Below are 26948 nucleotides of genomic sequence, written 5' to 3'. Positions count from 1 at the left end.
GGCTGGAGGCTGGAATCGAAGTCTCGGAGGCCCCCGCGGAGCTGCCGAGGCCGTGGAGAGATCGGGACCTCGAACACTGCTGCTGTGGGATCGTTACGTGGTGCAGCCGCTTTGGAGAGCAAGCTGGCGGCTCCTCAGCATCACCCACAGTTACTGCGTGACCCGGAGTTCCCCTTCTAGGTTTATGCCCCAGGCCAACGAGCACTCACGTCCACACAGACACGTGGACACGAATGTTCGCGGCACTCTCACTGAGCAAACAACCCAGACGCCCATCAGCTGGTGAAGGGAAACGTCAGTTGTGGTCCATCCGCACAGTGGCAGGCTACTCGGCTGGGAAAGGAACGAAGCAGCGACACGCGCTACAAGGTGGAGGATCCGTGAGAACCTGACGTTCAGTGAGAGAAACCAGACCCGAGAACCCCCCGTGTGACTTTGGGGTCCCTGGGATCATCCTGCCACGACCTAACCCTGCACTCTGTTCCCAGTCTCCTCTCTGCCTGAAGGTTAAGTAAGCCACATCGAGACCCTGTCAAGTTGCCTGCTCTCTCAATTGCATCATAGATTTTCCCTGGAAGCATCTCAGAGTCCGGAGGACCCCCCATGTTGAAGGTCAGAGCTGTGTGTTCTCCGTCTGGACTCACCCTTCCATCAGGATCTCTCCACCAACCAACAAGGCCCCTGCCGCCTGTGTGTTTGCACAGAACCTTTCCCGAGTCTGATTTCCGGTCCTGGAAACCCCTACACCAGGGGTATGTCCTGAAAGTGTCCACAGCCCCTGCGTGTGTCGCTTCAAGTCAGGGAACAAAGCTGCCTATGGGGCAGTCTCCCGAAAACACCACTGAACACGGCACTCACAGAACAACAACCAGCTGGTGGGGACAGACAGGTGACCCGGGGACAACGTACCCTCAGCTGGGTCTCGGAAGTGCTCCTCCTCCGGCTCCGAGGCAGGCTCCGGGCCCCGCGGAGGAGTGGGGGGCGCAGGCTCACCGCCCGGGCTGCCCGCGGGAGCTGATGCACCTGCCCAGTCCGCAGCTCCCTCCTGGAAGAAGGGCGACTCAGTTCGGGCATCTGGTGAGGTCGAAGGTCCGGTGTAGGGCCCGTGCCGCGCCGTGTCCCGCCCGGTCTCCGCCGGCCGCCCTCCGCCCGTGTGCGCGCAGCACGACAGCACGGGCCGAGCCCGCCTCCATACCTCGCCTGCTGTGCCCGGGGTCCCGGCCGCGGTCTGTGCCATAGGCGTGTCATCCGTGGAGGCTGAAGGCACCTGCCTGAACAGATGGGGTCAGCAGGGCCTGTGCCCCGGCGCCGAGCTGCCTCCTGCCCTGTGAACCCTCGCCTCGAAGGTCAGGGGCTACGCGGGAGTCCCAGCAGAGCCGTCCCCACCCACCTCCACTGCCCAAGGAGCAGGAGCCTCCCAGGGGCCTCGGCAAGGAGCTCTCAGGCCGGTTCAGCTCAGAGAGCAAACCCCAAGGGCTCACTTGTCCTATTTCACCAGGAAACAGGCAAACGCGCCGGAGGGAGGGTCACCGAGGGCCAGGCCGGGCCAGTAGCGGGGAGGTGGCCTCCAGGACCATCAGGGTGCACTCGTGGCTGAGAGCTGCCCGTGCGAGCCCTCGGTGGCCGTGAAGCCGCCGTCCCCAGGGCGCCACGAGAGCCTGGAGCACCGCAGCAAGTGCACGGAGCCACTCCACTGGCTTCGCAGCCGCGGACGGCGTTCGGAGATCTTTCTAAAGCTCCAGGTTTTTTATAGAAAACGCTCTGAGAAAGCACGGGGACGGAAAAGGGCGCCACTGTGTGCTTTCGCCCCCCATTTCTCCCTAGCCACCTGCAGCGGCTGTGAGCACCCTCCTCAGCCTTGGGACCCACGACCGGCAGCCGCCCCCCGGCCCCTTCTCTGGCCTGGGGTCCCCCGGCACGCACGCTGCTGAGCAGCTACCCCGCCACCACTACCACCTAGTACTCACTGGCTCGGGGAGGAGCGCCCTGCGGCCTCGGGACCAGCACACAGCTCCTCGGCCACAGGCTCGGCTGGCCCGCTCTGGGGGCACTCTGGGGGCGGGGCCCCTCCTCCACCTTCAAACGGGTTAAAGTTTGGGTCCTCCAGCTTGTTCCAGTCCAGGTTGTAAGACCCCTGGGGAAGGGGAACGGGCCCCTCACCCGCCTCCTCGGGGGCCTTTTCCTGCCTCGCCTCTGACATCCTAGAGGGAGGTTTAAGGCCGGGTCTCTTCCCCAGTTCCCTTGGTGGGGACAACGTTTTGCTGGTGGCATTGTCAGAGAAATCAAATTCTAGTCCTATGGGCCCGCTGCTCCAAGAGCTGGCCCTCTGGCCATCAGCTTCTTTCTTCTGAGGACTTGGGGACGTGGCCCCTGCAGCCTTCAGAGGGCTGGCCAGGATGGTGTTCCCAGGACCAGAGGGGTCTTCAGGGCCAGCCGGGGCCTCGCCAGGCAGGTCTGTGAGGGGTCCTTCTTCACGTGCTCCTGTTGGGGGAGTACCAGGGGGCAGAGCAGCTCTGGCTGAGGAAGCAGGGACCTGGTTCGAGCTTTCTCTGGCACCTCTGGGAGGGTCTTCTGTTCGGTGTTGGGGAGCCATCTGGGAAGGGTCTTCTAGGATTTCCGAGGTGGAGGTAACACTTTTTTCTAAGAAATGAGAATGAACATTTTCCTCCAAGGCTTGCTCAGGGCTCACAGATGTTTGTCCTAGAGAAGCCACTTGATCTTCAAGAGTTTCTGGCATCTGGGGAGAGCTTGAGGGATCCAGGCTGGCCAGGTGAGCTGAGGTGGGCCCACTGGAATGCTGCCTATCTTCAGAGGCTGGTCTCACATCTGCTGGAGGGGGATTGGCATTGGCCACCATTCGTTTCTGGAGAATTCCATTGGTCATTTTGGTGTCAACTTCCTTGGTGAACTGTTGGCTTTTCAGAAACAAACTTAGTTAACGCTAAGGAACCTATTAGCTTTTTAATTAGAATTTAACCCCCGGGGAAACATTACCTAAAAACAGAAAAAAAGAACAGTCAACCCTCTTCCTAGAAGGACTAACTTTCCCAAGTAAATCCTCATAAATCAAAACTAGTGGTCCAACTAGATCATGCAGGTTTCCGAGAGAGCGGAAACATGACACGTAATCACAGTTAAGGTTTTCTCTGCTTGCCTATTTCCCCCTTTCAATTGGGGACCACCGGCTACATAATCCGGGGCACAGGAGGATCAAGGTTTTCACTGAAGAGAAAGGCAAGCTTGAGAGCTCTTGAGAACACCCAAGGCTGACTTGCAAACAGAAAGGAGACCCCAGTGGGTATGAAAAAAGAAACCTAACCACAAAGCATCCTTCCTCGGAGATGTGCTCAGACGTTTCATGAAATTAGAGAAACAAAAGCCAGGCCAATGCGTTGGCAAAAGCACAGTACAGGACTGGGACATAAAACTTAAACTTATTTGGGGCGCCTGGGTGGCTCAGTCAGTTGGGCATCTGACTCTTGGTTTTGGCTCAGGTCAGATCTCAGGATCGTGAGACTGAGATTCTCTTTCTCCCTATGCCCCTCCCCACTCGTGCTCTCTCTTTACAAATAAGTAAAAAAATCTTAAACAAAAAAACTTATTCTACACATTTTGTTAATTGCTTTTCTACTAACAAGTGGCTTCTAATGCGAGCATGCCGGGCAACACATCGCATGACCTCAGAGCAGAAACCAGGAGGAACTCGACCAGATGTGACTAACGACAAAACAGAATTTTTCTGCTGTTTCCGCTGGAGACGTTACAAATTACAGTGCATCAAGCAGCATCAGCACTTACTTCTCTTTCTGGGTCCGGTTTTGAGGAGAGTTTTCTAACCCAACAGCATCCTCCAGAGCAAAAGGAGCCTCGAGCTTGCTGCTCATGCTAGGACTTAATATCCGGTGCGTCTGTGGGTCCCGCAGAGGAGTCTGAAAAGTCACCTGTTGGGGGAGGAGGAGACCTGTCCGATAATTCAAGTCTTCAACCACTATGGCGCTATGCGGCAGTGCCCTGCCCACTTCCGTAAGTCCCCAGGCAAGCAAGTCCCAGGGTGACCTAATGAGTGACACACAGTAGATTTACACGGGCAAAGTGTGCTTACTTTCATAGCTTTAAATACACTCTTTGGTGGCACATTTTCTTTCTGTGACAGACGAAGAACAGATAGTCTTCCGGTAAGTTCCGGTGGTGAAAACAGGAACTCGCAGTTTTCTGCATTTTTGTCACCAGTGACGTTTTCATCACTGTAGGTCTGCAGACTCATTCTGGAAAAGCAGACAGTTTACGTCAGTATGAGGACTGTGCAGTCTGGATTAAGAGCCAGGGCAAGGAGTGAGCCTCACAGGGCAGATGTCCCCTTCCTGCACAGGTGGGTCACATCTCAGGCAGCATGTCCTCTGCCAGGCAGTCCTTGTCCTGTTTTAGGGCAGCTGCCACCTCCCAGGACAAAGAGCCACAAGGGCCTTCAGCCCACAGGACAAGGGAGAAGAATCAGGTCCTCAGAACAATTTGAACTTGGGGTGCCTGGGTGGCTCAGTCATTAAGCGTCTGCCTTCGGCTCAGGTCATGATCCCAGGGTCCTGGGATGGAGCCCCGCATCGGGCTCCCTGCTCCGCGGGAAGCCTGCTTCTCCCTCTCCTACTCCCCCTGCTTGTGTTCCTGCTCTCGCTGTGTCTCTGTCAAATAAATAAATAAAATCTTAAAAAAAAAAAAAAATTTGAACTTAGTGGGTAAAGGTCAGGAGACAGGGGTGCTGGCCTGTCAGAAAGCCTGGGTCTCCCCTCAGGCCTCCGCTGAAGGCGCTGAGGCCACAGCCCAGAGGCAGCAGGTTGCCAAGTTAGCCGAGAGCAAGAAAGCAGAAGGGTGCTGTGGCCTGCTCTTCCGTCACAGGCCAGGAGAGGAGCACACTGGGGCATCGTGAGGGCCGAGGCCCAGAGGAAGAGCGGGACAAGGCAGCAACCGGCAGATCCAGAATTACTTGGTGGGGAGTTGAAAAGCTTCTACACTGAGATTTGGAGTCTAGAAATATATACCAGCGACCTCCACTGAGACCCAGAAGGTTCTAGAACAGTCCCCACCCCTTTCCCAAGGTCCTCATGATGGTCGCCAGCATGACATTCCCAACCCAGGAGTCGCTGGAGGGCCTGTCCACGGGAACATCACAGGTATTTGCTGGCGGTGGGGGTGCTGGAGGTTGCAGCTTGAGGAGCAAGGCCGGGGTGTCGGGGGCAGAAGGAGCAAGGGTGCCCCGGAAAGAGGTGAGTCAGGGTAACAAGATGCCCTGGAAGGTATGGGGGTGGGGCCGTGTGTGGAGGCCAGGGAAGGGCAGGAGGGAAGTGGGGGGTCAAAGACTCCCGCAGCCAACCAGGGGTGGAGAGAGCAGCCCTGGCCTGGCCAGCGGGCCCACAAGGCATCTGGAAGGCGGAGAGAAACAGAAGGGCGACTTTTAGATTTTTGGCGTGAACACTGGGTAAAACGGGAAGGGATAGCTGGACGGCTGTGGGATACACGAGGGAGGGGGCCCAGAGGACACCTTTCCGCAGTCCCTCTCCTGAGGAAGGTGGGAGAACAGCCGTGGCAGGCTCTGCAGGTCTGGCTTCCACGGACAATGGGGAGAAGGCTCCCGAGCAGAGGCTGCGAGGCCAGACAGCCCAGTGGGCGAAGGTCCGGGTCTGCGGGGGGAACAGGGCGGAGCTGCGCCGAGCAGCTGGGGAGAATCAGCAGGCCCGGGAGGCCCGGTGCAGCCCGAGTCGGCGATGGCTCGCAGGTGGGGCGTGGAGAAAGCAGCACGAAGCTGCCCCGGGGAGGGAGGCGCAGCGCCGCACAGCCGGGAAGGGCTGGGGAGCGGGCCGCGAGCCGGTGGCGCGGATGCAGGTGGTGTCTGAGGCTGGACGGTCACCAGGGGACGGCGGGGGAGGCCAACGGACCGGACCGCGAGGGACCCTGACACACCGACCTCCCGGGGGCCGACAAAGGAGACCGAGGAGGAACCGGTAAGGCAGGAGCCCCCCCAGGCGTCTCCGCCCACGGGCTGCGGCCGGAAACCAGCAGGGCACGCGGGCTGCCGGTGACCCCGGCAGGAAGGCGCCCCTGGTAGGGCGGCCGCAACAGCCGGCGGGGTGGGCCCAAGAGAGCAGGGGTGCTGTGCGGACGGCGCACCCCGGAGCCGCGGGAGGAGCGCAGAGGGAGGAGGGCCCGTCAAGGGCGGGCGCCGCCCAGCTGCCGCGGGGGTCGGGAGCCGGGGCGCGGAGCCCGAGGCCCGGAGGCTGGAGGAGGAGCTGGGGATGGATGCCCGAGCCCGGGACCCGGCCGCCGCCTACCTGCCGGCGGCCACGCGAAGCCGAGGGAGCGGGAGGCGCCGAGTCCGGGGGACCGTCCGCCCGCCGCCGATTCAAATACCGACGGTTGGAGCGCGCGGCCAATCAGCGCGAGGCCGGGGGCGGGACGCACAGGGCGCCGCGGCCACGCCTCCAGGGCGCCGGCGGCTCCGCTTCCGGGGAGAGGGGCACGCTGGGCGCGGCGGGCGCCGGAAGCCATGGGAATCCCGGCTCGCCGAGCTTGCGGAGGGGCGGGGCCGCTGGCGGGCGGCGGCTGCGGGGGCGGGGGCGGGGTCTGCCGGGGACGCGACTGGGCTGCGCGGAAAGGCCAGGGCCTGAGAGCCATTGGCCCGGGCCTCGGTTTCCCCAGTTGTAAAATGGGACCAGCTGCAGCCGCCCCTAAGGCGGGTCGTGAGATGGAGCCGAACCCTCGCGAGGACTGGCGCGGCCTCAGCACTTCTGGCTGTGTGCGGGACGCGGCAACTGCGTTTCCCAGGGTGCCCCGCGTCGATGTGACGTCTCCTAGCGCGCCCCACGCCGGCCTGCGGACGGGACGCCATCTCCCAGAATGCCCCGCGGGCGGGGACACCATCTCCCAGAGCGCCCCGCGCCGGCCTGGCGCACACCTGCCACCGCCCACCGGCTCGGAATTCTCGGGTCTGTTTCCCGTCGGGGGCTGCGGGACTCTCTCCGACGGCTTCCTGGCGGCCGCGGCAGCGCGATGGACAGCCCGGAGGTCACCTTCACGCTGGCCTACCTGGTGTTCGCCGTGTGCTTCGTGTTCACGCCCACCGAGTTCCACTCGGCCGGGCTCACGGTGCAGAACCTGCTGTCGGGCTGGCTGGGCAGCGAGGACGCCGCCTTTGTGCCCTACCACCTGCGCCGCACGTCCGCCACGCTGCTGTGCCACTCGCTGCTGCCGCTCGGTGAGCAGGCCGGACCCTCCCCCAGAGGGTCCTCGGGGCGCGGCACCGGCCTGTGTACCCCTTGGTGGGCGTAAGTGGCCCCGCGGGCTCGCGGCCGAGTTCCGGGACCCCAGAAGTGGAGTAGAGTCGGGGGAGGGCGCGCGGACCCCCGGTCGTTCCGAGTTGAGGAGAGACGCTGACTCCGAGAGCCGCGGCTGTGGACTAACAGCCCGTGCGCTCTGAGACGGGCCTCTCGCGTCCGCGGCTCCCGAGAGCGGAGAGGAAGGTGCTGGCGGCAGGTGGCTGCTTGCAGGTGGCAGAAATGAAGGCTTAGAATATTGGGGGGCGGGCAAAGGGGATGATGCTTCGCCTAGCTGGGGCAGGTCATTTTGTGGGGGCAGTTCCCAGGAGAGCGGCATGAGTTAACTGATTCTAACGGAGGTGGAGGGATCTGGGAGAGCAGGTGGCCTGTCCCAGGCTTTGGAAGGTGGGTGTGAGAAAGGAGGCGGAGATGGGTAACCCCATGGGGGTGTCACAGGTGCAGAGGTTGGGGGGGCGTGTTTGTGTGTGTGGCGGGGGCAAAATGCTCACACGTGGCCCAGGGCTTGGCCTGGGCGGAGACCCAGGTGCTCCTGGCCTCTGAGAGGCTGGTTTGTCAGCTGGTTGGACAGGCGACTGGCTGGAAAGAGGGGTACTAGATGTGTGTGTGTGTGTGTTCTCTGGAGGATACAGAACAGAAGCAGGTCTAGAAGGGCAGGTGGCTGCTGGGCCCCGGTCGCTGGCTCAGTGGACTCAGGAGTTTCCAGCTGTCAGCAGGGCACAGCAGCCTGGGCCAGGTGTGGAGAGACTCCTGGAGGGGGCTGGGCTGAGGCCAGGTCTGTGCACGAGGGCTGCCTGCCCATGCCAAGAAGGACACAGGGCCTTCTTGGTGGCAGTCTGGTGGTCTCCTTGGCCAAGTGGTTTCTGCCTGCTGTTGGGGTAACTATGTGGCTTTCTTAGCCTGAGGCCCCATCACCCCCGTAAGGCAGGGTTACCAATTAGCTGATTCCTCAGATGAGGAAAGCGCGGCTTGGAACTTGAGCTCCTGAGAGGGTCGTGGGTTGGGTTTCTGCCCTGGCAACTAAAGGTCCCCACAGCTTTCTGGAGTCCTTTTAGCCACATCTTTTCTAAAAGCCCGTGAGTGGCTGGACCATCACCATACTACACATGGACAGAGAAACCAGAACTTAGGGAGCTCAGTGACTCATGGAGGTGGAGGAGCCTGGCCTTGTGGCCAGTCCTGGGGTCTTTCTCTTCCTTTTCAACTTGTTTTGAAAAGCTTTGAAACTTGTATGCATGTTATCTACCGCTGCAAGATAAATTACCTGAAATGTGGTAACTTGATCAACAGTAAATGTTTACTATTACTTTGCAGCCTTAAATGAGCTCACGCAGGTATCCATTATCTACGTCAATTGTTCAGATATGCAGATTGCCCTGATCTGGCCAGCAGGGGCCCTGGAGCTATGGTGTTCCCCATTGTTCTCTGCTTACTGTTTGGCACACAAATCTGAGCTCTGGGATGGGTCACACTCTGATTTGCCTCCTCAGAGGGGGTAGGGTTGAGAGGCCAAGATCCCGCCCCTGGGAGGGCCAGTGTGTAGCTCTGCTTTGGGTGACACCAGATCCTTGTTTTTGTTTTTTGCGTTTTTTTTAGGTTTTCCTATTTCGGTAATCATGTATTACTCGTATAAAACTGAAGTAGTAAATTAAAAACGTGTTTTCCTCATTTATTGTATTACTGTTCTGGGCAAGGGTTGAGCTGGGTCAGCGTGGAGGCAGGTAAAGCGCACTTGCCCTGGGGTACCGTCGCCTGGCCCTGAGAACTGACCAGGGTGGCCCTTGGTGGGCAGTATGGGGGGAGAACAGTGGCCTGGCAGTCCTGATTTTTGCTGAGGCCCTCCCCATCCTTTGTAGGCTACTACGTGGGCATGTGCTTTGCAGCTTCAGAAAAGCAGCTCTACTCCCTCGGCCAGGCCCCAGAGGCCTGGCGGCTCTTCCTCCTGCTGGCAGTGACTCTGCCCACCATCGCCAGCACGCTGATCTACTACTGGTCCTGTGATCAGTGGGCCCGCCACCCGCTGGCCCGCACCCTGGCCCTCTACGCCCTCCCGCAGTCAGGCTGGCGGGCTGTGGCCTCCTCAGTCAACACTGAGTTCCGGCGGATCGATAAGTTTGCCACGGGGGCACCAGGGGCTCGTGTGATCGTGACGGACACGTGGGTGATGAAGGTGACCACGTACCGTGTGCACGCGGCTCGGCAGCAGGACGTGCACCTGACCGTGACGGGGTCACGGCAGCACGCGCTCTCAGCGGACTCCAGCCTGCCTGTGCAGCTCCTCACCATCCACGTGGCCAGTGCCAGCCCTGGCGTGCGGGCCTTCGACATCCGGTAGGTACGCTTGTGGCCAGGGTCACAGTGAGGCTGGGGCGTGCCGGAGGCAGCCAGCAGTCAGGTTCTAGTCTTGGGTTCTTTGGGAGGCGATGACGCGTGGAGCACGTTCTTCTCGCCACCCTTCCAGCGGAACCCTCCCTCAAGGCCCCTTGTCCCCTCACACCCCCATAGGTACTCTCTGCTTCTGCTTTCTCTGTGTTCTCGTTTGAGCTGCCTTTTGCAGCTCTTTTCAGGGGAGCATGTTAGGGATGTTTGGGGGGGTGGTACAGGACTGAGGCTTGGTGGCTGTCTTGGCTTTGGGGCCCAAGCCGAGGTCTTCCTGTCCCATTCAGGCTTCGGACAGTCTGTTGTCCCTCTTCTGTGATCCCCTTTGTGCCTGAACTTGTTGAAAGCCAGGCATTCTGTGTCTCAGCTGCAATCTCCCCACTCTCTCTGCCCCTCCCTGCATCCCTTGAGGGCAGGTGGTCGGTGCTCCTTCTGTGGGCTCTGGCTTCAGGGCTGTCTTTGCTGGCTGGTCTTTATCAGGCGACTGGGCTGTGCCTGGGCTCCCAAATGCCATGTGGTTGTGGGTGCCGTCACCCTAGGCACCCCGGCGTCCCCACCAGGAATGATGGCCCTGCCCTGCAGAGGGGCCTCGGTTCAGTGGCCCCAGCCCAGCAGCCCCCACCTTGTGCAGGCTGAACTCCACGGAGTATGGTGAGCTGTGTGAGAAACTCCGCGCACCCATCCGCAGTGCGGCCAACGTGGTCATCCATCAGAGCCTGGGCGACCTGTTCCTGGAGACGTTTGCTTCCCTGGTGGAGGTCAACCCAACCTACTCGGTCCCTAGCAGCCAGGTGAGGGCTGGGTGGGGGCAGGTGGGTTCCCACAGGCCAGGCCCCCTGGGTGGGGGGGGGCACAGGGCCGTCTGGCCAGGCTCCCTGTGACCCTCTACGCCCGCCCATAGGAGCTGGAGGCATGCATTGGTTGCATGCAGACACGTGCCAGTGTGAAGCTGGTGAAGACCTGCCAAGAGGCAGCTGAGGGCGAGTGCCAGCAGTGCTACTGTCGCCCCATGTGGTGTCTCACCTGCATGGGCAAGTGGTTCGCCAGCCGCCAGGACCCACAGCGCCCTGACACCTGGCTTGCCAGCCGCGTGCCCTGCCCCACCTGCCGTGCACGCTTCTGCATCCTGGATGTGTGTGCCGTGCGCTGAGCCTGCTGGCTGGAGCGAGGGAGTGGCCTTGGGGGTCCCAGCGAGCCCTGCTAGGGACCCCACAGCCACCATGAGGAGCAGCCAGGGCTCCAGGCCCTCATTTGTGTTGTCAGCCAGGGGTTCTTTCCCCAGCATGATGAAGGACGAGGGTTTTGTTTAAAAAGGAAGTTTTCCTCTGCAGCAGTGTCACTGGGATGGGACTTCAGTGCGTCCGCTTCCTTTGCTTCTTGTTTCTCCAGGTGGGGGTAGGTGCTGGACTTGGAACACGGTATGGTGTGGGGCCCGTTTCCAGAGCATTGTGAGGCTACCTGGGCTGTCTTCTGGACACCAGGGATCTGCCCCCATGGCCCTACCCTGAACCACTTGCCTTAATTTTGTGTAACACACCTGCCTTTCGGTTACGTGCCAGACCCAGGTTCATCCAAACTGGTTGCAGTCTGTCCTCCAGGCTCCTGTCTCCAAGCTGGCTGCTGGCTCTGTGCTATTGTGTCCCCTTTGCATCCCACCAGGCGGCTCTGAGGGTCTGGGGGAGAGTCTGGCGGTGCAGAGAGAGACTGGGGTGCCACTGCAGGGTGGCAGCACTGCCTGGGGCTTCCTGGGTGGGGTGGCCCCTACCTGCTATGTGGCCTGGGGAGATCCTGGACTTCCTGTTAGGGGCTGGCTTCTCTCAACTCCTATTCTTTAGCTGCATGCTTGTGGGGGTTGCCTATCTCCTGGAGGGCATGCACGTCCGTGCCTACTGCTGCCCGGTGAGTCCAGAGAAAGGCCAAGCCCGACTCCCAGCCAGAGGGAAGACAGCGACAGACCACATGCAGACAGACTTGGGACACGGCACAGGGCTGGCCACAGCTCTGTAGGGTCCACCTGGGTCAGAAAGTGATGTGCCTCTTCCCAGTTCCCGGTGGCACATCTAGGAGGGCGGTAGCAGCCCGGCCATGAGGCCCAGCTCTGACCGATGGGGTTGCTGGAGGGGGCCCTCGTATTTGTAGCTCTAAGCCCCCTTAGCCCGGCTGTTTGAAGCAAGGGTGTTGGACCCGGCCGGCTTGACTTGCCCGAGGCCGCACTGAAGCCCAGGGGTTTGGGAGCTGAGGCGGCTCGGTTTCGTGGGCCGCCAGGGTACCCGCAAACGAAGGCCATCAGAGGGGACGGCGAGCCCAGCCTCCGCCCAGGGTTTCAGGTGCCGCCGAAGGACTGAGTTGGGTTATTTTTACTACAAAAGAAAGTTACTTAGTTTTATAAAGACAAATTTATTGTATCTGAGCGATACGGTATTTAATAAAAGTCTGAAGTACATACTGGAATGTTTTGTTTTTCCTGATATTCGAACTGGTAACGGGGAGAAGCCGACTGGGAAGTAACCGCACTGCGCCCACTCTGTCTACACTGAGGAGGGAGGCGGGCGCTGCGGCAGCCGCAGCCGCACGACAGGGGTCTCGCCAAGCCCGTGCCCGGGGCTCCAGCGGGAGCGGGCCTGGGGTTCCGCGGAAGGGGTGGCGGGCCGGAGGGCCGTGGAGGGCCCGCGGAGGGCGGGCAGGGGTCAGGAGCCGGAGGCGACGGAAACGAGCTCTGCGCGGCGGGGAGAACCGACAGGGCCGGCGGCTGAGACGGAGGCCCGGCCCGACGCACCTCCGCGGCCTCGCCTTCCGGGTTCCAGTTTCCCGCCTGCGCAGAGGTCGCCCCCGCGGGGCCGACCAATCAGAGGCCGTCTCGCCGGCCGACCAACCAGAGGCGCGTCCTCTCCCGGGTCTTGGCCCCTCCGAGCGCCTGCGTCGCGCGCGCGTCCGAATCTCCCGCCAAAGCCCCTCCCCCCGCCCTGCCCGCCGAGGCGCCGCAGCCCCGGCCGTCCCCATGCTGGGAGGGGGGCAGCCTTTCCTCCGGCCTCTCCTCGTTCGGCCGCACGCGTCGATCCGCCGCCTCCCAGAGGCAGCGTCGGGGCTGCGGCCTCGCGTCTCCCCGCCCAGGCCCGGGCCGCCTGCGAAGCGCGCGCTGCCGCCTGGGCCCCCCCGCCGGCGTGGGCCCGATGGTCTCGCCCGCCGCGGCGCGCGCGGGAGCTCGGGGGGCGGGGCCGGCGGCGCATAAAGGCGGTTGGGGGCGGGGCGCGCGCGCAGAGCCTGTCAGCGTCGGCGCGGGAGAGGACGCTGCTGCCGCAGCCGCCGCCGGTCCCGGACCCCCGCCCGAGGACCCCCGCCCGAGGACCCCCGCCCGCCGCCGCCGCGCTCGCCATGGCCTGCCGGCCGCGAAGCCCCTCTGGCTACGGGAGCCGCCGCGACGGCGACGCCAGGTGAGGCGGGCCGCGCGCCCCGGGGCGTTCCGGGCGGGCCGGGGTGGGGGTCCGCGGGCGGGCGCTCCGGGGGCCTCGCGGCTCGCCTCACCTCTGACGCCGCTTGTCGTCGGCAGCCCGCCGCCCCCGACGAGATGGAGCCTCGGACGGAAGCGCAGAGCCGACGGGAGGCGCAGGAAGCCCGAGGACGCCGAGGGCCCCGCGGAGCCGGCGGGCGACGGCCGACCGGACAGGTGGGCCCGGCGCGCGGCGCGAGCTTGGGGTCTGCAGGGCGCCGTCCGGCCTGTGCGGCCTGCGGGGGCACCGCGGGCTTGGGGCCCCACGTTCAGCTGGGTACGGCGCCTGGGGGGGGGTCTTTATTCTGGCTGGTTGGGGCGCCTGGGGATCCCCTACCCGACAGGTTACGGCACCTGGGGGTCCCCCGGGCTGTGGGTTACCGCCCGACTGTTAGAGCACCTGTGGGTTACCTCCGGGCTGGCTGAGGCGCCTGGGGATCCGCTGCCCGACCAATTGAGTCGGGGCGCCCCACCTGACCGGTTAAGGTGCCTGTGGGTGCCCCAGCTGCTTGTTAAGGTACCTAGGGTTACTACCCGAGTTGTTGAGTCTTCTGGGGAGGGGGCTTCGTCCTGGTTGGTCAAGGTGCCCTGGTCGTCTCTACCCGACAGGGTAAGGCGCCCAGGGGTCCTCGCCGATTGGTTAAGGCTGTTGGGGGTCATCACCTGACTGGTCAAAGAGGCTGAGGGTCACCACCTACTGGTTAAGCTGCCTGGGGGTCCCCTACCTGGCTGGTCGAGGCACCGGGGGGCCTCCTACCTGGCTGGTGAAGGTGCCTGGGGGGGTCCCCCACCCATCTGTTAAGGCACCTGTGGGTTACCACCCAGCTGGTTGAGGCACCGTGGGAGCCCTACGTGACTAGTTAAGGTATCCGCGGGTCCCCGCCCGGCTGGTTCAGCTGCCTGTGGGCCCCCGCCCTACTGTTTATGGTAGCTGTGGGTTGCCCCCTGACCGTTTGTGGTGTCTGTGCTCCGCATCAGTTGACTAATTAAGGTGTTTGTGGGTCACAACACTTGGTTAGTCGTGGCGCCTGAAGGTCACCGTAGCTGACTTGTTAAGGCACCTGTGCCTCAAACGCTTGACTAATTAACGGTGCTCATATCTTTGAACACTGGACTGTTAAGGCACCAACGTGTGCCAACGTGACTAAGGTAGCTGAGGATCCCACGAGAGCCTCTGGTGACAGGTGTCTGCAGAAACTGGGCTCGGTCTCTGGGAGCCTACTCTGTTTTAGGGACGGTGTGGGAGGCTCCCGTGAACTCCTCAGGATGTCCCAGCACAGCGAGTTAGGTTGTGCCTCAGAGGAATCCTCTTAGAGAAGTGTCCCGCCACGGTCAAAAAAGGTGTCTGAACGCCAGAATGCAAATGAGGGTGTAAGCTGCAGATTCCTCTTTTCATCCGGGTGCTGCGGCTGCCCCGTGAGGAGCCTTTCCTGTGGTCTTCACGCCGGCAGTTTCCAGGTGGGGTCGTGTGCTCCCTGTGCCTGTACTCTGACGGGGGTGGCTCAGCTAGTCAGGGTATTTCAGAGGGACAGGAGAGGCTGAGAAACCAGGGGACGGTGGGGAAGGCCAGTGTGTTCTTCAGAGGCCACAGTCAGGGAGACCTCTGTTGGCGACCTTTGTGTGGACAGGGGGTGACAGCGATGTGGTCGCTCTGATGGCCTACGTGCCCTTAGCTGGGGATGTGTTTGGCCTGTCTGAAGCCTGATAGCGGAGGACAAGGGGGGCGTTCAGGTGGAAGGGGAGGTGGGGAGGAATGTGTGGTGCACGTTAGACTTTTTAAGGCCGTTCTTGTACTTGTGGATGGGTTGAGGGGGATTCAGAGAGGAGTCTAGGATGACTCACGTGTTTCACTCTGAACACCTTTGTTCCTTGGGGAACCATTTGCTAAGATGGAGAGGTGGGGGAAGAGCAGACCTGGCATGGGGAAGGAGGCAGTAATTAATGAGGCCTGAGTGTGGATGCGGAGGCTGCCCACGTTCTGCACGATGTGGCCTCGCTGCATATAGTTAATTTTAAAGATCTGGGGCTAGAAGAAATACTCGGGAAGAGACGCTGAGTGTGGGAGAGCGCCTGGACAGTGTTAGAGCTGGATGTGAAGAGAAGCGATGAAACACCGCGGAGATCAAGGTCTGAGTCCCCCTGTGGTCTCCTGTTTAGCTGAGAAGAAAACGTTAAATCCTTATATTGCCTTAAAAGTCCTTTGTATCCCCATGGGTACTCCTGTAGCTCAGCAGTTAGCCCCTTGGGCCTCCTTACTCATCTAACGTGGCAGAAAGGCCTTGGCTCCTGCTCTTGGCGCTGTGGCTGCTGCTCGTCTCCCCAGTCGCTGTGGTGATGCGCGGGGGTGCGTACAGGTGCCTGCAGTAGAGCCAGGTGCGTTGCCATCCCGGGGTGTGGGACGTGGTTCCTGTGCAGGCACTTAGCTCGTTGTGCAACGTACGCTTTGTTTTCCATTCGAGCACTTTCCCTAAATGTACTCTTGTCCTAAGATAGGATAGGTTGGTGAATACGACTTGCTTAATCTAAAAAGTTGGCTTTAGTTCTACGAAAGGTATTTTCCATTATTCTACCAAAATACGTGATGTAGTGGAAGGTCGTTTGTAAGCTCCTTTTAAGAGTTCAGCAGTCTCATGGCCCAGGCCTTAGCCTCTTGGTCCGCGAGTGATGACATTGAGGTCCAGCTCTGGACAACCTTCCATTTGGTTCCTCTCTGTATCTGGGATACAGTTACAGAGTCATACTAACTTTTGGTTCATTAAGTTGACTTCAGACCTTGCCAATCATTTTTAGATTCTGGAAATTTAGTTTTAGAAATCTAATTTTAGTTTTTTGGGTGAGGTAGCTATAAGAGAAGAACTATGGTAATTGCACACAGGGATCATTCATTTGTTATTGCAGTTGCATTTTCAAAGCATGCCGTGTGGTTTGCAGCTAGGGTGCATCCGGTCGCCTAGAGTGGCAAATGAAGTTGTGTCTAGCTTTGATGCATCAGCGGTGACCAGTAGAAAATTGAGGAGGAAAAATAAAACTCCACTTATATCTAATCTACAAATAATAGACATACCAACAATTCTGACTGCAAGAATTCTTGGCATTAAGCCTTTTTCAAATTGCCTTTTTTTTTTTTTAAAGATTTTATTTGTTTGAGAGAGAGAGCGAGAACATGAGCAGAGGGGAGATGCAGAGGCAGAGGGAGAAGCAGGCTCCCCGAGGAGCAAGGAGCCCGATGCAGGACTTGATCCCAGGACCCTGGGATCATGACCTGAGCCGAAGGCAGATGCTTAACCGACTGAGCCACCCAGGTGTCCCTTGACGAAAGGTTTCCTTGATCTCTGGATTGAACTGGGCTTCTAGTTTACACTTAGCCCAACTCTAAGGGGTGCTGTTACCAGTACACTAAGTCCTAATGTAGCAGGGACTCCCATGTATATTCCTATTTCTCTATTTTAATTAGGTGATATATTCTGAATAGTTAATTACGTGCATTTAAAAGTGAACAGTAGCCACCATTTATTAAGTACCTTTTATGTGCTGGTCACTTTGCTTAGTATGAAGTGTTATTTAATTCTTTTTTAAAATACTGAAAAATAGTCTCTTATTTTGTAAATAAAAGACCAAGTTGTATTAGGCACCATTGTCTGCTGAAGATGGCTTGTTGACTTGGCCTTCCCCCCAGTGGACTGTTTCCTCATGATCCAGCCAACACGGGCACATGGTGGGTGCTTACAAGCTCGACAGATGAAGCCCAGAGAGGCTTGAAGTGAATTGCCCAAACTCAGGGAGCGAGTAAGCGCTGGAGCGTAGAGTATCCTGGAGCCCATGGCACTCTGCAAGCAACATCTGAGCATCTCCTGGTGTGCTGCTTGGAAGGACACTGAATGTAGGTGCCGTGGTTCAAATGCACGTTTTTGTTGTATTGCAGTTTTACCACTCCTGAAGGCCCGAAGCCCCATTCTAGATGTTCAGACTGGGCAAGTGCAGTTGAAGAGGATGAAATGAGGACCAGAGTTAACAAAGAAATTGCAAGGTATACATCCCAGACCCTTGTGAAGCATTATCCTTGGTGTTTCTTATCATATGTTACCTTTGAGGTATGTGTTAGAAGGATGATTCTTCAGAGTCTGGTCCCCATCCCAGCAGCATTAGCAGGGCCTGAGCACTTGTTAGAAATGCCCATTCTCAGGCCCCACCCCAGGCCTCCTGAATGGGAAACTCGGGGTGGGGTCCAGCCATGTCTTAAAGAAGCCGTCCAGATGAGCCTGCTCACGGAAGGTTCAGGGCTCCTGTCTTAGTGGCCATCCATCCACCATGGCAGTAGGTGGGAAGATGGTACTACCATGATGTGCTCTAACCTACCACATTGGGTTCTGCCACCCCAGCAAACTGTGTGGCTCTCTCTTTAGATGGGGAGCGCACTCTTGTCTGACACCTGGTTCAGGTAACAGCTCGGGAGTGGGAGAGCACAGGGGGGTCCCCAACGTGGGGCCTGTTAACCCCTTGCAGCTGTACCCAGAATTGTTGTGTATATCCAAGTTCTCCCAAACTCTAAGCCACTGCCTCGACTCATTACGGTTCAAATGATGCATTCTTAAGCCCTGCTTCTCTCTCTTGATTACATTCTCTCTGGTATTTTTGGGTTTTCCTTCCCTTTGAAATATTCCATCCAACCCAGCTGATTGAGCTTTGAGTTAAAATGCTGTGGCTCATAATCAGTTGGAGTATGTTGAACCGAGTCCATTGGTTCTTAATTCTTATGAGAAAATGTGTCCTCTCAGCAGGGAAGCAGGGCCAGATTGCCTGTTTCACCTCTGCAGTGGTTGGTGGTATTTATAGCTGCCTCCTTAGGAAAAGCACAGGCGCACATGGGTGTTAGTTAGGACCACTCAAAGGGTTGCTTTAATTTATTTTAGGCATCAAAATATATGTGTGTGGGTGGGCGGTGTGCCTGGTTAGAAAAGTGAACTGGAAGTTCACAGACGTGGGCTCCTCCAGTGTTTTGAATTCATTGTTTTATTCATATGGACGTCAGTTTTCCCAGCTGTAGAGCTAGGATGTTTGATTTATCTGTGTAGTTTCTGTGTTCCGCTCCCAAGGCTTATAACAGCTCTTCTCACATACCTATGTGTTCTGACTTTTGCCAGGGACTATCTGCAGATCTTGTGCTATGTATGGAGACCCCTTTCTGTCTTTTTTAAAAATTTTTTTTAAAGATTTTATTTATTCATTTGAGACACAGAGATACAGAGAGAGAGAGAGAGCGACAGCATGAGCAGGGAGAGAGGCAGAGGGAGAGGGAGAAGGAGGCTCCCCGCTGAGCAGGGAGCCCAATGCGGGGCTCGATCCCAGGACGCCGGGACCGTGACCTGAGCCGAAGGCAGACGCTTAACCATCTGAGCCACCCAGGCGCCCCGACCCCTCTCTGTCTTGACCCTCCTTTGATGGACCCCGCTTTATTCCTCAGTTGTCCCACAGGTCTGTCTCCGAAAAGTGTTCTTTGCAAAACAGTCCTGCTCTTTTTTGGGCCACTCTGCCAATCACACCCTTCCTGATGGAAAGCTGCTGCTTTAGTAAGACCCAGGTGGTTTGACCTGCTGCTGATGGTAGTCTGCCTTTTTACCAGAATTTAGTTCACTGTACTTCAAGGAGCATAATACACACTACACACCAGCTGTCTGAAAATTGGAAAATGGGTTTTAGCCATACTAGAAGCCAGTCTTTTTCAACTGGAGTCCCTGAGAGAATGAAGCCCTACAGAAAGGGATATTGAGGGCCTGCTTTCTCAGTTTGCATAGGCTGGTATAGAATCGGTGCTTTTCTAGATACACAGGAAACAAACTCATTCATTACTTCCTGGTGTCCAAACTCCTCGGTGCCTCAGCAGACTTGGGGCCTGGCACTTTTGGAAGGAGACACAGTAATATATGACATGTTTTAGACACATGAACTTTTAGCTTGAGATGGTTCATGGTTTCAGTGTTAGATCGAGCTACACTCCTTTGGCTGATGTACCTTGGCAAAGCGGGGTTTTGGTAGTTGCTGTGATGGAAATCAATGAGGAACAAGACTGGGGACTGGTGTTTAGTCTCTTTGCAAGATTGGAGAAAGCGAGCGCAACCCAGTAGGCACACACGTAAGTAATTGTGGTATTAGAAACAAAAACTGTTTATCTCAACTTCACATTTTTTTTTTTTTTCCGAAAGTGGATCTCACTACTTAACCTGCTGCTGTTAGGGGCTTTTTTTGGCTTAGAGAATTTCCATTACATGTGGTGGTACCTAGGGTCATTGAGGTGTTTGTTTACTCACAGGGCCTGGCTGCTCCGAGCACTTTGTACGAGCGTGGCCTGTAACACCTTCTAATGAGAGAAGGTGACTGAGGGAGACTGAAAATAAACGGAACCACTGTGCTGTTGCCCTGATTCACTCACCAGACCACACTGCTCAGGGAGAAGGCCTGACCTCTGGGGGCTGTCTTAAAAGCATTGTCTTCAGTTAATTTCTATACCTTTCTAAAACAGCAATGTTTATTTTGCTCTCAGATATAAAAGAAAACTCCTCATAAATGACTTTGGGAGAGAGAGAAAATCCTCCTCAGGAAGGTAAGTGCCATGTAAATGTTTCTTCTCTAATTTGATAGGCCTGTCACCCGCTAGTGGGAAGAATTGTGCATGGGATGCTGGTTTCTCAGCGGCTTGTGCTGCCTGGTCCTTTCCTCCCTGCTTTGGAATTTGTACCTTTTATGTACTACATTTCCATGGAGAGAGTTCTGGACTGTTCTGGGATTAACATGGTTTGGAATCCAGAGGACAGATGTTCTTTCATCATTGTGTTTCAGCATTTTCTTACGTAGCGGTCTTAACCTTGAGGCTCATTCTGTCCATCTCATCTTCAGTTCTGACTCCAAGGAGGCAGGGTCCACGGTGCCAGCTGACCTAGAGACAGATGAGAGCGTCCTGATGAGAAGGCAGAAGCAGATCAACTACGGGAAGAACACCATCGCCTACGACCGCTATATTAAAGAAGTCCCGAGGTAGTCTTGTCTCACTGGCGCATCCTGATGGAGTTGTGGGGCACTGCAGTCTAGACTCTAGTCTCCTTTCATGGTGCCTCTGACTCTGGGCGTCCTTCACGCTCTCTGAGGACCATTGAACCACTTTGAGGCACTTATGTTAATGACGAGGAAGGGATGGGTGACTGAAAACCCAGGGACACGAAAATAAGAAACTTAACGTGTTATAGTTCAGGGTGTTGGTTAACACTTCAGGTCCCAGGACTCCTGCGCTCTCAGAAATATAAAGCTATTAACGTGTGTGATGGGGGAAGAGTAAAGTTCAGGTGACAGGTTGTAAAGATGGTGTTGGAGAAAAACATGAACCTTGCCCCCTCTTGTCCCAGCAGCATGCTCTTCCTAGCCTGCTCCTCACAGGGTTGCAAAGAAAGCTTAGAGAGGGCATCCATTTCTCGGTAGGACTGGGGTTCAGATGTGCGTTTCTGGAGCACAGATAGTAAAGGGGTAGTAGAGTCAAAGGGGTGGTGCTTTTTCATATGTTACTTTTGCTCATTTTATAGAGTCTCAGTTGACCTATGATGTTTTGATAACTCTAGTCTCAGAGTTTGGTTAATCTTCAAGCGGATGTATAGATGCGGGTGGTATGTATCAGGACAGCCTCCCTCTTTCCTGTAGACACCTTAGACAACCCGGCGTCCACCCCAAGACCCCCAACAAATTCAAGAAGTATAGTCGACGATCGTGGGACCAGCAGATCAAGCTCTGGAAGGTGGCTCTGCATTTTTGGGATCCTCCAGCTGAAGAAGGATGTGATTTGCAAGAAATGTATGTCTTCATTGCATTCTTGTCCTGTTTCTGCGATTTGTGCAGTGACTGAAATCACTTGATCATTTATGTGCAGGTTATCATGGTATTAAGTCCCCCTGGAGTTCTGAGAGAGCAGAGTAGCCTGCGGCCACAGCTTCATGTCTGTTTTCCCTGTGCGCGAGTGCATAAAGTCGGATGGGTGGATTCTGGGAGGCTGGTGGAGGGAGGAATCTGCTTCCTGGATTTAATTCACTTTGTAGCTAGAGAAAATGGAGCTCAGTAAATCTAGTAATATGCGGGCTGTTGTTCTTAAGTTTTGAACAAATAATGTTCTTAAATTTTAAAATAGGGCGCCTGGGTGGCTCAGTTGGTTAAGCGACTGCCTTCGGCTCAGGTCATGATCCTGGAGTCCCGGGATCGAGTGCCGCATCGGGCTCCCTGCTCAGCAGGGAGTCTGCTTCTCCCTCTCCCGCTCCCCCGTCTTGTGCTCTCTCTCTTTCTCACTCTCTCTCTCAAATAAATAAAATCTTCAAAAAAAAATTTTTTTTAAATAAACATTCTAAAAGGTATTTGAGGAACATGTTGAACTATGAAAATAAAAGGCCTGTCTTCATTAAGGAAGCCTTTTATCTTTTCCCTGTTTTTTAATTTTTTTTTTTTTTTTTAAGATTTATTTGAGAGAGGGAGAGAGAGAGAGAGATGAGAGCATGAGCAGGGAGGAGGGGCAGAGGGAGAAACAGACTCCCTGCTGAGTGTCAGGACCTGAGCCGAAGGCAGCCCCTTCACGGACTGAGCCACCCAAGCGCCCCTCCCGGTTGGTTTTTAAACTCAAGCCCAGTTGGAAGGGCCTCAGGCCTGAGGTTTTGCCCTAGGGTTAGGACGCCCATTGAACAGGGAGGTGGGAAGGACTGTCTTGCACTCGCCCCTTCTTTGGGCACCTCTTCTCAGCTCCTCCTTGACCTGGGTCTCTGCCTTCCTCAGAGACAGATTATTCATTCAGCAAATACTTGAGTTTCTGCTTTGTGCTGGGGAAATTTATTAGAACTTGTCATGTTTGAAATGACTTCTAACATGGCTTTATAGATTTGGCCTCACAGATGTCATCATGTCATACCGATTTTTTTCCCACTGTGACACTATTGTCCCTTCTCTAGGAGTAGAAAATTGGAAAATTTAGCAATTGCAGTGTTCATCAGCCCCCCTAATTGGGCCTATATTGACGCTTCCACTTGGAAGGGTGCTTGTGGGTGCGTAAATAGTCGCACCACAGTTGAGAATGGGCAGGTGGTGGTGTGCTCTGAGCCAGGTGGACGTTTCTCCTTGCCATCACTGTGGCCAGCATTACCTGTGTGGGGCGGGGAGATGGGGGAAGATGGGGGGGGATTCACTGGAAACCGTCCCGATGGCTTCAGGAGCAGAGGAGACGCTTGTCAGTCAGTGTTTGCTGCATGGGGCAGCGCGCTGCTGATCGCGCTCGTATTGAGTGAACAGGCTTGGAGCACCTCCCTGCTTGAAGTGGTGGCTGATGCACGTGTTTGCTTTCACCTCGCAGACATCCTGTGGACCTCGGGGAGATGGAGACTGAGTCTGCAGAAAGCAGCTCCGAGTCCCAGACAAGCTCTCAGGATAACTTCGTAAGTGCCTTTTCTTGGTTCCGTCTCTCGCCGCGGCTGTCGGGTTAGTTGCTGACTGCATCTGCCCCTCGATGAGCTGATGTGGAAGCCGAAGTTCGGTTTTGGTGCTTATGAAGAAGGGGTTCCTTTATCCCTTCTCTGACGTCATTGAAATGTAGACTTGATGGCGTTCCTAGGTAGTGGCCTTAATAGGTTTTTGGTTCAATCCACCTAATAAGTTCTACCATTTTCATTTTAAAAGTGAAAGGCCTTTTTTCCTCTGATTCCAGTGTCTGTGTAGGCCTCGTCCCTGGCATTAATTTTAGGCTGTATACAGTTTTTGGGGGTGATTTGCTAGTACAAGATCATTTGCTAATTACTACTATATAAAGGTATGCTTTGGGCCTAAGGGTTTCCCCCACATTTGCCGATTTTTAAAAATTACATGGTTTTTGAGGGGAAAAAAAACTATAAAGATTAAAAACGATATATAAAATTACCTCATCTAATCCTGTAGTTGTTGGTTGGGTGCATGTTCCTTCAGACTTTTCTGCATGTGTACAAGCAAATCTATGTGAGCAGTTTATAATAAAAGCTCTTTATTACTTTTATAAAGGAGACCACCTTGATATTTGTGTATGGAAATACTTAACATATTAAGTGAAAAAAAAAAAAACAGATTGAAACTAGAAAATAGCAAACGTTCGTTGTGAAGTACTTCTGTTTTATGTGGGATCATCCTGTACCGTGTTTGGACAGTGGGGAAGCCTATAAAATAAAGGTGCATAGTTGCCTTTTTCTTTCTCTCTCTCTCTCTCTCTTTTTTTTTTTTTTTTGCCTTCCATCTATGTCCCCCCACCGTGGCAAGCCTGGCATGTGTCCTTCTGGTCTTGTGGCCCATCGCGTACCGCACACTCTCTGTGACCCACGTATGTGACTGTGAGGTCAGGAGTAACACAGATGTCCAACCGTAGAGCAATAGCAGAGTTGTGTCACAAGGAATAGAGCTATTACAGGTTGTTTCTGAAGACTGATGACGTGGGAAAGTTGTAGAGATAAATAAAAGCAGGATATTTAATGATGGAATGATGCCAGTTTTGTGGCTGTTGACGTGTATGTAGGACTAAAAGGAACCCATGAACATCTCAACTGGTGGCCTCCGTAGTTTGGATCAAAAGTAACCCTTGTCCCAGCTCAAGAAACAGATTCTGAACATACCACCTGCAGAATCAGAAGTTAGAGGGAGATGCTCAGGCCCAGGGGGCAAGGGGAGGGGAGCCAGACCATGAAGATTAGAGGGCAGGGGTCCTGGGGGGAGTCCTGGCGGGTCCAAGAAGAGGTGGTTCAGAGATGGCTGGATGTGCTGAAGGGAAGAGAAGCCCGGGCCTAAGCACTTTATTTAGTACTACGAACACCCAGGTGACTGTGTCCCTCAACCACCCCCCTCGCTGCTGCACACAGCCATTACGTCATTGTGCTCCAGAAGTGTCATCCTGACAGAACAGCGCTCCTGGCTAGTCAGCTGTCCATGTTCAGGCCTCCTGGCTGCCCTAAGAACGGTCTTTTTTTCTTTTTTGATCCACAGTTTAATCAAGGATTACTTGTCTAAATTGCCATTTCTTACATTTTCTTAACTTAGAATAGTCTTCCTGCCTTTTTCCTCCCATGACAGTGACTTTTTGGGAACACTTCAGGCTAGTTTTTGTAATGCAGAGTTCCTCATTTGGGAGTTCTCCTACTGTTTCTTTAAGAACTAGATTCAGATTGAACACTTCAGGCAAGAATGTGACCATGGCGGGGGGTTGTATGTCCCTTTGTCCCATTATTGGGGATGTTAAATTTATAATATGATTCAAGTGGTATCAACCAGATTTCTTCATTGTAAAAGTAACTTTGTTTTCTTTTTTTTTTAAAGATTTTATTTATTTACTTGAGAGAGAGCACAAGCAGGGGGAGTTACAGAGGTAGAGGGAGAAGCAGGCTTCCCGCCGAGCAGGGAGCCCGGTGTGGGACCTGATCCCAGGACCCCGGGATCATGACCTGAGCCAAAGGCAGACGCTTAATTGACTGAGCCACCCAGGCGCCCCTAAAAATCACTTTTTTAACGTTCATTTAAAACTTCGGTTTTAGTTGGTATAAACATTGAGCTTCACTGGGTTTAAATGCCCTAAATAATAAACTCTTAACATTTGATTGTGTGACCTTGTAATTAAATTTTTTTAATGAAAAAGCAAAACCTGTTTAGTAAGGCAATTCAGAAATACACTAAATTAAACACTGGTGTCTCCGGCCCTGAGAGCACTATTGAGTTTTGTCCCGTCTTCCTGTGTTTTTGTGCTCACAGGTGTACGTGGCTGTGCACACCTGAGCTTTTTGTTCCGTGTAGCACACACGATTCCTTTGGTAGTGTAGTTACTGGGAATTGTAAGTGAGTGCATAGACCTTGACAGACGCTCTGTCACTTGATTCCCAAAAGCTGTGCCGTGCAGGATGGGCTTGGGAGGGGGCTGTCCTCTGCCTGAGTGCAGAGCAGCTAAGCCAGAGCCTCCTCGGCAGGTGAGCACGTGCTCAGTGGTTGGTGGGATTCTGCTCCACCAGTCACGATGCAGCCCTTAGGGTCAAAGGGCTGGGGCTCAGACGCCGTAAAGGGTCTGTTAGTTTCTAATGGGTTGGTTGGTGGGTAGGGATTTGACATACCCACGGAGAGGAAAGATTGATGTTATCCGTGAATTTTAATTAGGTAATGGTTTTGAATTCTCTCAGGAGCATTCCAGCACGCATAGACCTTCGCTGGTACTGCTCCGTCTTAGTCCTGTGGCGCTGTGGGCAAAGGAGGCGGCGGTCGCCCCTGGTAGGGGTGCGGTGCGCGGCCTTGTGCGTGGTGTTTTGGGAGCTAGCCCTGACTGTGCTCCTGTCTTCTAGGACGTGTACTCTGGCACACCCACTAAAGTCAGGCACGTGGACTGCCGAGTGGAGGACGAGTTTGATTTGGAAGCTTGTTTAACTGAGCCCTTGAAAGATTTCTCAGCCATGAGCTAACTGATGCCACCTGGAGGCCACTGGGAGCAAGAGTTGCCTCCACCTGGCAGGTTGGGGGCTGGCCGAGCATGTGTCCTGTGTTGGTAACCGGATGGTTTCTGTTCCTAGTTCATTATCTCATTATCTCATGGTGAATTGTTATTCTTGCCTTATTTTCTTAAGAAACGTTAATTTTATGTATAGTGAATGTATTTTGCATGTTTTAAATTGTAAATGGAACTAAATCCAAGGAAAATTGAACTTGACGCAGTCTTGAAAACTTAATTGTTTAATCTCTACCATCCTCCAAGTTAACCTGACAAGCATATTTTAACTGATTTTCTGCCAGTATGTTAGATGTTACGTTGTTACTTGTCAGACGGCTGGTTTGGGGTTAGTCACACACTCATGGGGCCAGTTACGCATCGGCTTTCTTTACTGGTATCTGAGTATTCTCATAATGGGATAATTTTAGTATCTTTACGGAAACTTAATTTTGGGCCTTTTTTCAGTACGTCAAGGTGTGTTTTTTTTCTTTCCTACAGAGCACTGAATAGTTGAAGGTAGTAAATTGAGCTGTTAAGGGATTTTATGTAAGTTATACAGTCTTAATTTGGTACTTGTAAATAGCGCTAGGTAGGCCTTCTACCTGTAATACTCCAAGAGTTAAGGCAGCAGAGGGGTTTAGAAAGAACATTTTTTTTACAGTCAGTTAATTTACCATGTAAAATTGCTGTAAATGATAATGTGTACAGATTTTCTGTTCAAATATTCAATTGTAAACTTCTTGTTAAGACTGTTATGTTTCTATTGCTTTTGTATGGAATGATATTACAAAAATAAAAAAGAACCTTCTTACCTGATTTATTACGTTGCCAAATAGGCTACCTGCTGAGATAATTCCTGCGTTTGAAGGACCTAAGTATCTGTCCTTACCGAGTGGCACTGGGGAGGACAGCGCACGGTGGTGAAGGAAGCATGGCCCTGGCTCATTGAACTCTGCCCAGTGAGGACCTTATTTCATAGGTTTGGAGCTCTGATGGCGGATCTTGGTCGGACCAGAGTCACATCTGGATCTCCTGTGACTGCAGAGCCTGGCCACATTCGGCGTGTGTCCAGCAGACTTAACAGGGTTTGATGCTCATTCAGCAGCTGGGGTGAGTGGCAGGGCCTTTCCCTGTTTCCTGAGACAGACCAGGGCTGTGCAGTCTGCCTTGGAGCAGAGTGAGCATCGGACCTGGGTTTCGAGGGGCAGCCCTGACCACCTCGTGTCTTCTGTAGTTACGCACTTGAACCCTGGAAACTTGGCCTACA

At 55.0% G+C, this 26948-nt stretch overlaps 3 protein-coding genes across 4 annotated transcripts in view; 2 read left to right on the top strand and 1 right to left on the bottom strand.

Moving 5' to 3' along the window:
- TACC3 (transforming acidic coiled-coil containing protein 3) overlaps positions 1-6408 on the bottom strand; it is an 11758-nt gene extending 5350 nt beyond the window's left edge. Inside the window, exons 1-6 of the mRNA XM_032395541.1 lie at positions 6321-6408; positions 4103-4265; positions 3799-3941; positions 1968-2915; positions 1196-1271; positions 910-1045 (exon numbers count right to left, since the gene is read on the bottom strand). Coding sequence (XP_032251432.1) covers positions 910-1045; positions 1196-1271; positions 1968-2915; positions 3799-3941; positions 4103-4264 — 1465 coding nt within the window. The 5' untranslated portion in view covers position 4265; positions 6321-6408. The remainder of the gene's footprint in view (positions 1-909; positions 1046-1195; positions 1272-1967; positions 2916-3798; positions 3942-4102; positions 4266-6320) is intronic.
- A 525-nt stretch (positions 6409-6933) lies between these two features.
- TMEM129 (transmembrane protein 129) lies at positions 6934-12144 on the top strand. Of its 2 annotated transcripts, none has more exons than XM_032395576.1 (4): positions 6934-7243; positions 9179-9653; positions 10390-10492; positions 10603-12144. In XM_032395576.1, exons 1-4 carry the CDS (start codon positions 7039-7041, stop codon positions 10849-10851), a joined length of 1032 nt encoding a protein of 343 aa, XP_032251467.1. In that variant the 5' UTR covers positions 6934-7038; the 3' UTR covers positions 10852-12144. The 2 variants fall into 2 exon arrangements, with proteins under 2 accessions (XP_032251467.1, XP_032251466.1); XM_032395575.1 differs by having other exon boundaries at positions 10333-10492.
- Positions 12145-13055: 911 nt separating this feature from the next.
- SLBP (stem-loop binding protein) lies at positions 13056-26488 on the top strand. The gene is made up of 8 exons (XM_032395574.1): positions 13056-13132; positions 13249-13365; positions 17111-17215; positions 19727-19786; positions 20080-20217; positions 20872-21021; positions 22556-22637; positions 25539-26488. Exons 1-8 carry the CDS (start codon positions 13074-13076, stop codon positions 25653-25655), a joined length of 828 nt encoding a protein of 275 aa, XP_032251465.1. The 5' UTR covers positions 13056-13073; the 3' UTR covers positions 25656-26488.
- The last annotated feature ends 460 nt before the right edge of the window (positions 26489-26948 follow it).

Source organism: Phoca vitulina, unplaced genomic scaffold (assembly GCF_004348235.1).
Source record: "Phoca vitulina isolate PV1807 unplaced genomic scaffold, GSC_HSeal_1.0 scaffold85, whole genome shotgun sequence".
Lineage (NCBI taxonomy): Eukaryota > Metazoa > Chordata > Mammalia > Carnivora > Phocidae > Phoca > Phoca vitulina.
Note: the sequence above shows the minus strand (reverse complement) of the source record. Positions and strands in the feature narration are given on the sequence as shown.

Excerpts from the sequence above, each read along its gene's own strand:
- TMEM129 (XM_032395575.1), top strand. The coding sequence starts at position 7,039 with ATGGACAGCCCGGAGGTCACCTTCACGCTGGCCTACCTGGTGTTCGCC. Across the intron at positions 7,244-9,178 it reads CCACTCGCTGCTGCCGCTCG|GCTACTACGTGGGCATGTGC; the intron begins GTGAGCAGGCCG and ends CATCCTTTGTAG. Across the intron at positions 9,654-10,332 it reads GTGCGGGCCTTCGACATCCG|GCTGAACTCCACGGAGTATG; the intron begins GTAGGTACGCTT and ends CACCTTGTGCAG.
- SLBP (XM_032395574.1), top strand. The coding sequence starts at position 13,074 with ATGGCCTGCCGGCCGCGAAGCCCCTCTGGCTACGGGAGCCGCCGCGAC. Across the intron at positions 13,366-17,110 it reads GGCGACGGCCGACCGGACAG|TTTTACCACTCCTGAAGGCC; the intron begins GTGGGCCCGGCG and ends GTTGTATTGCAG. Across the intron at positions 20,218-20,871 it reads TATATTAAAGAAGTCCCGAG|ACACCTTAGACAACCCGGCG; the intron begins GTAGTCTTGTCT and ends TCTTTCCTGTAG.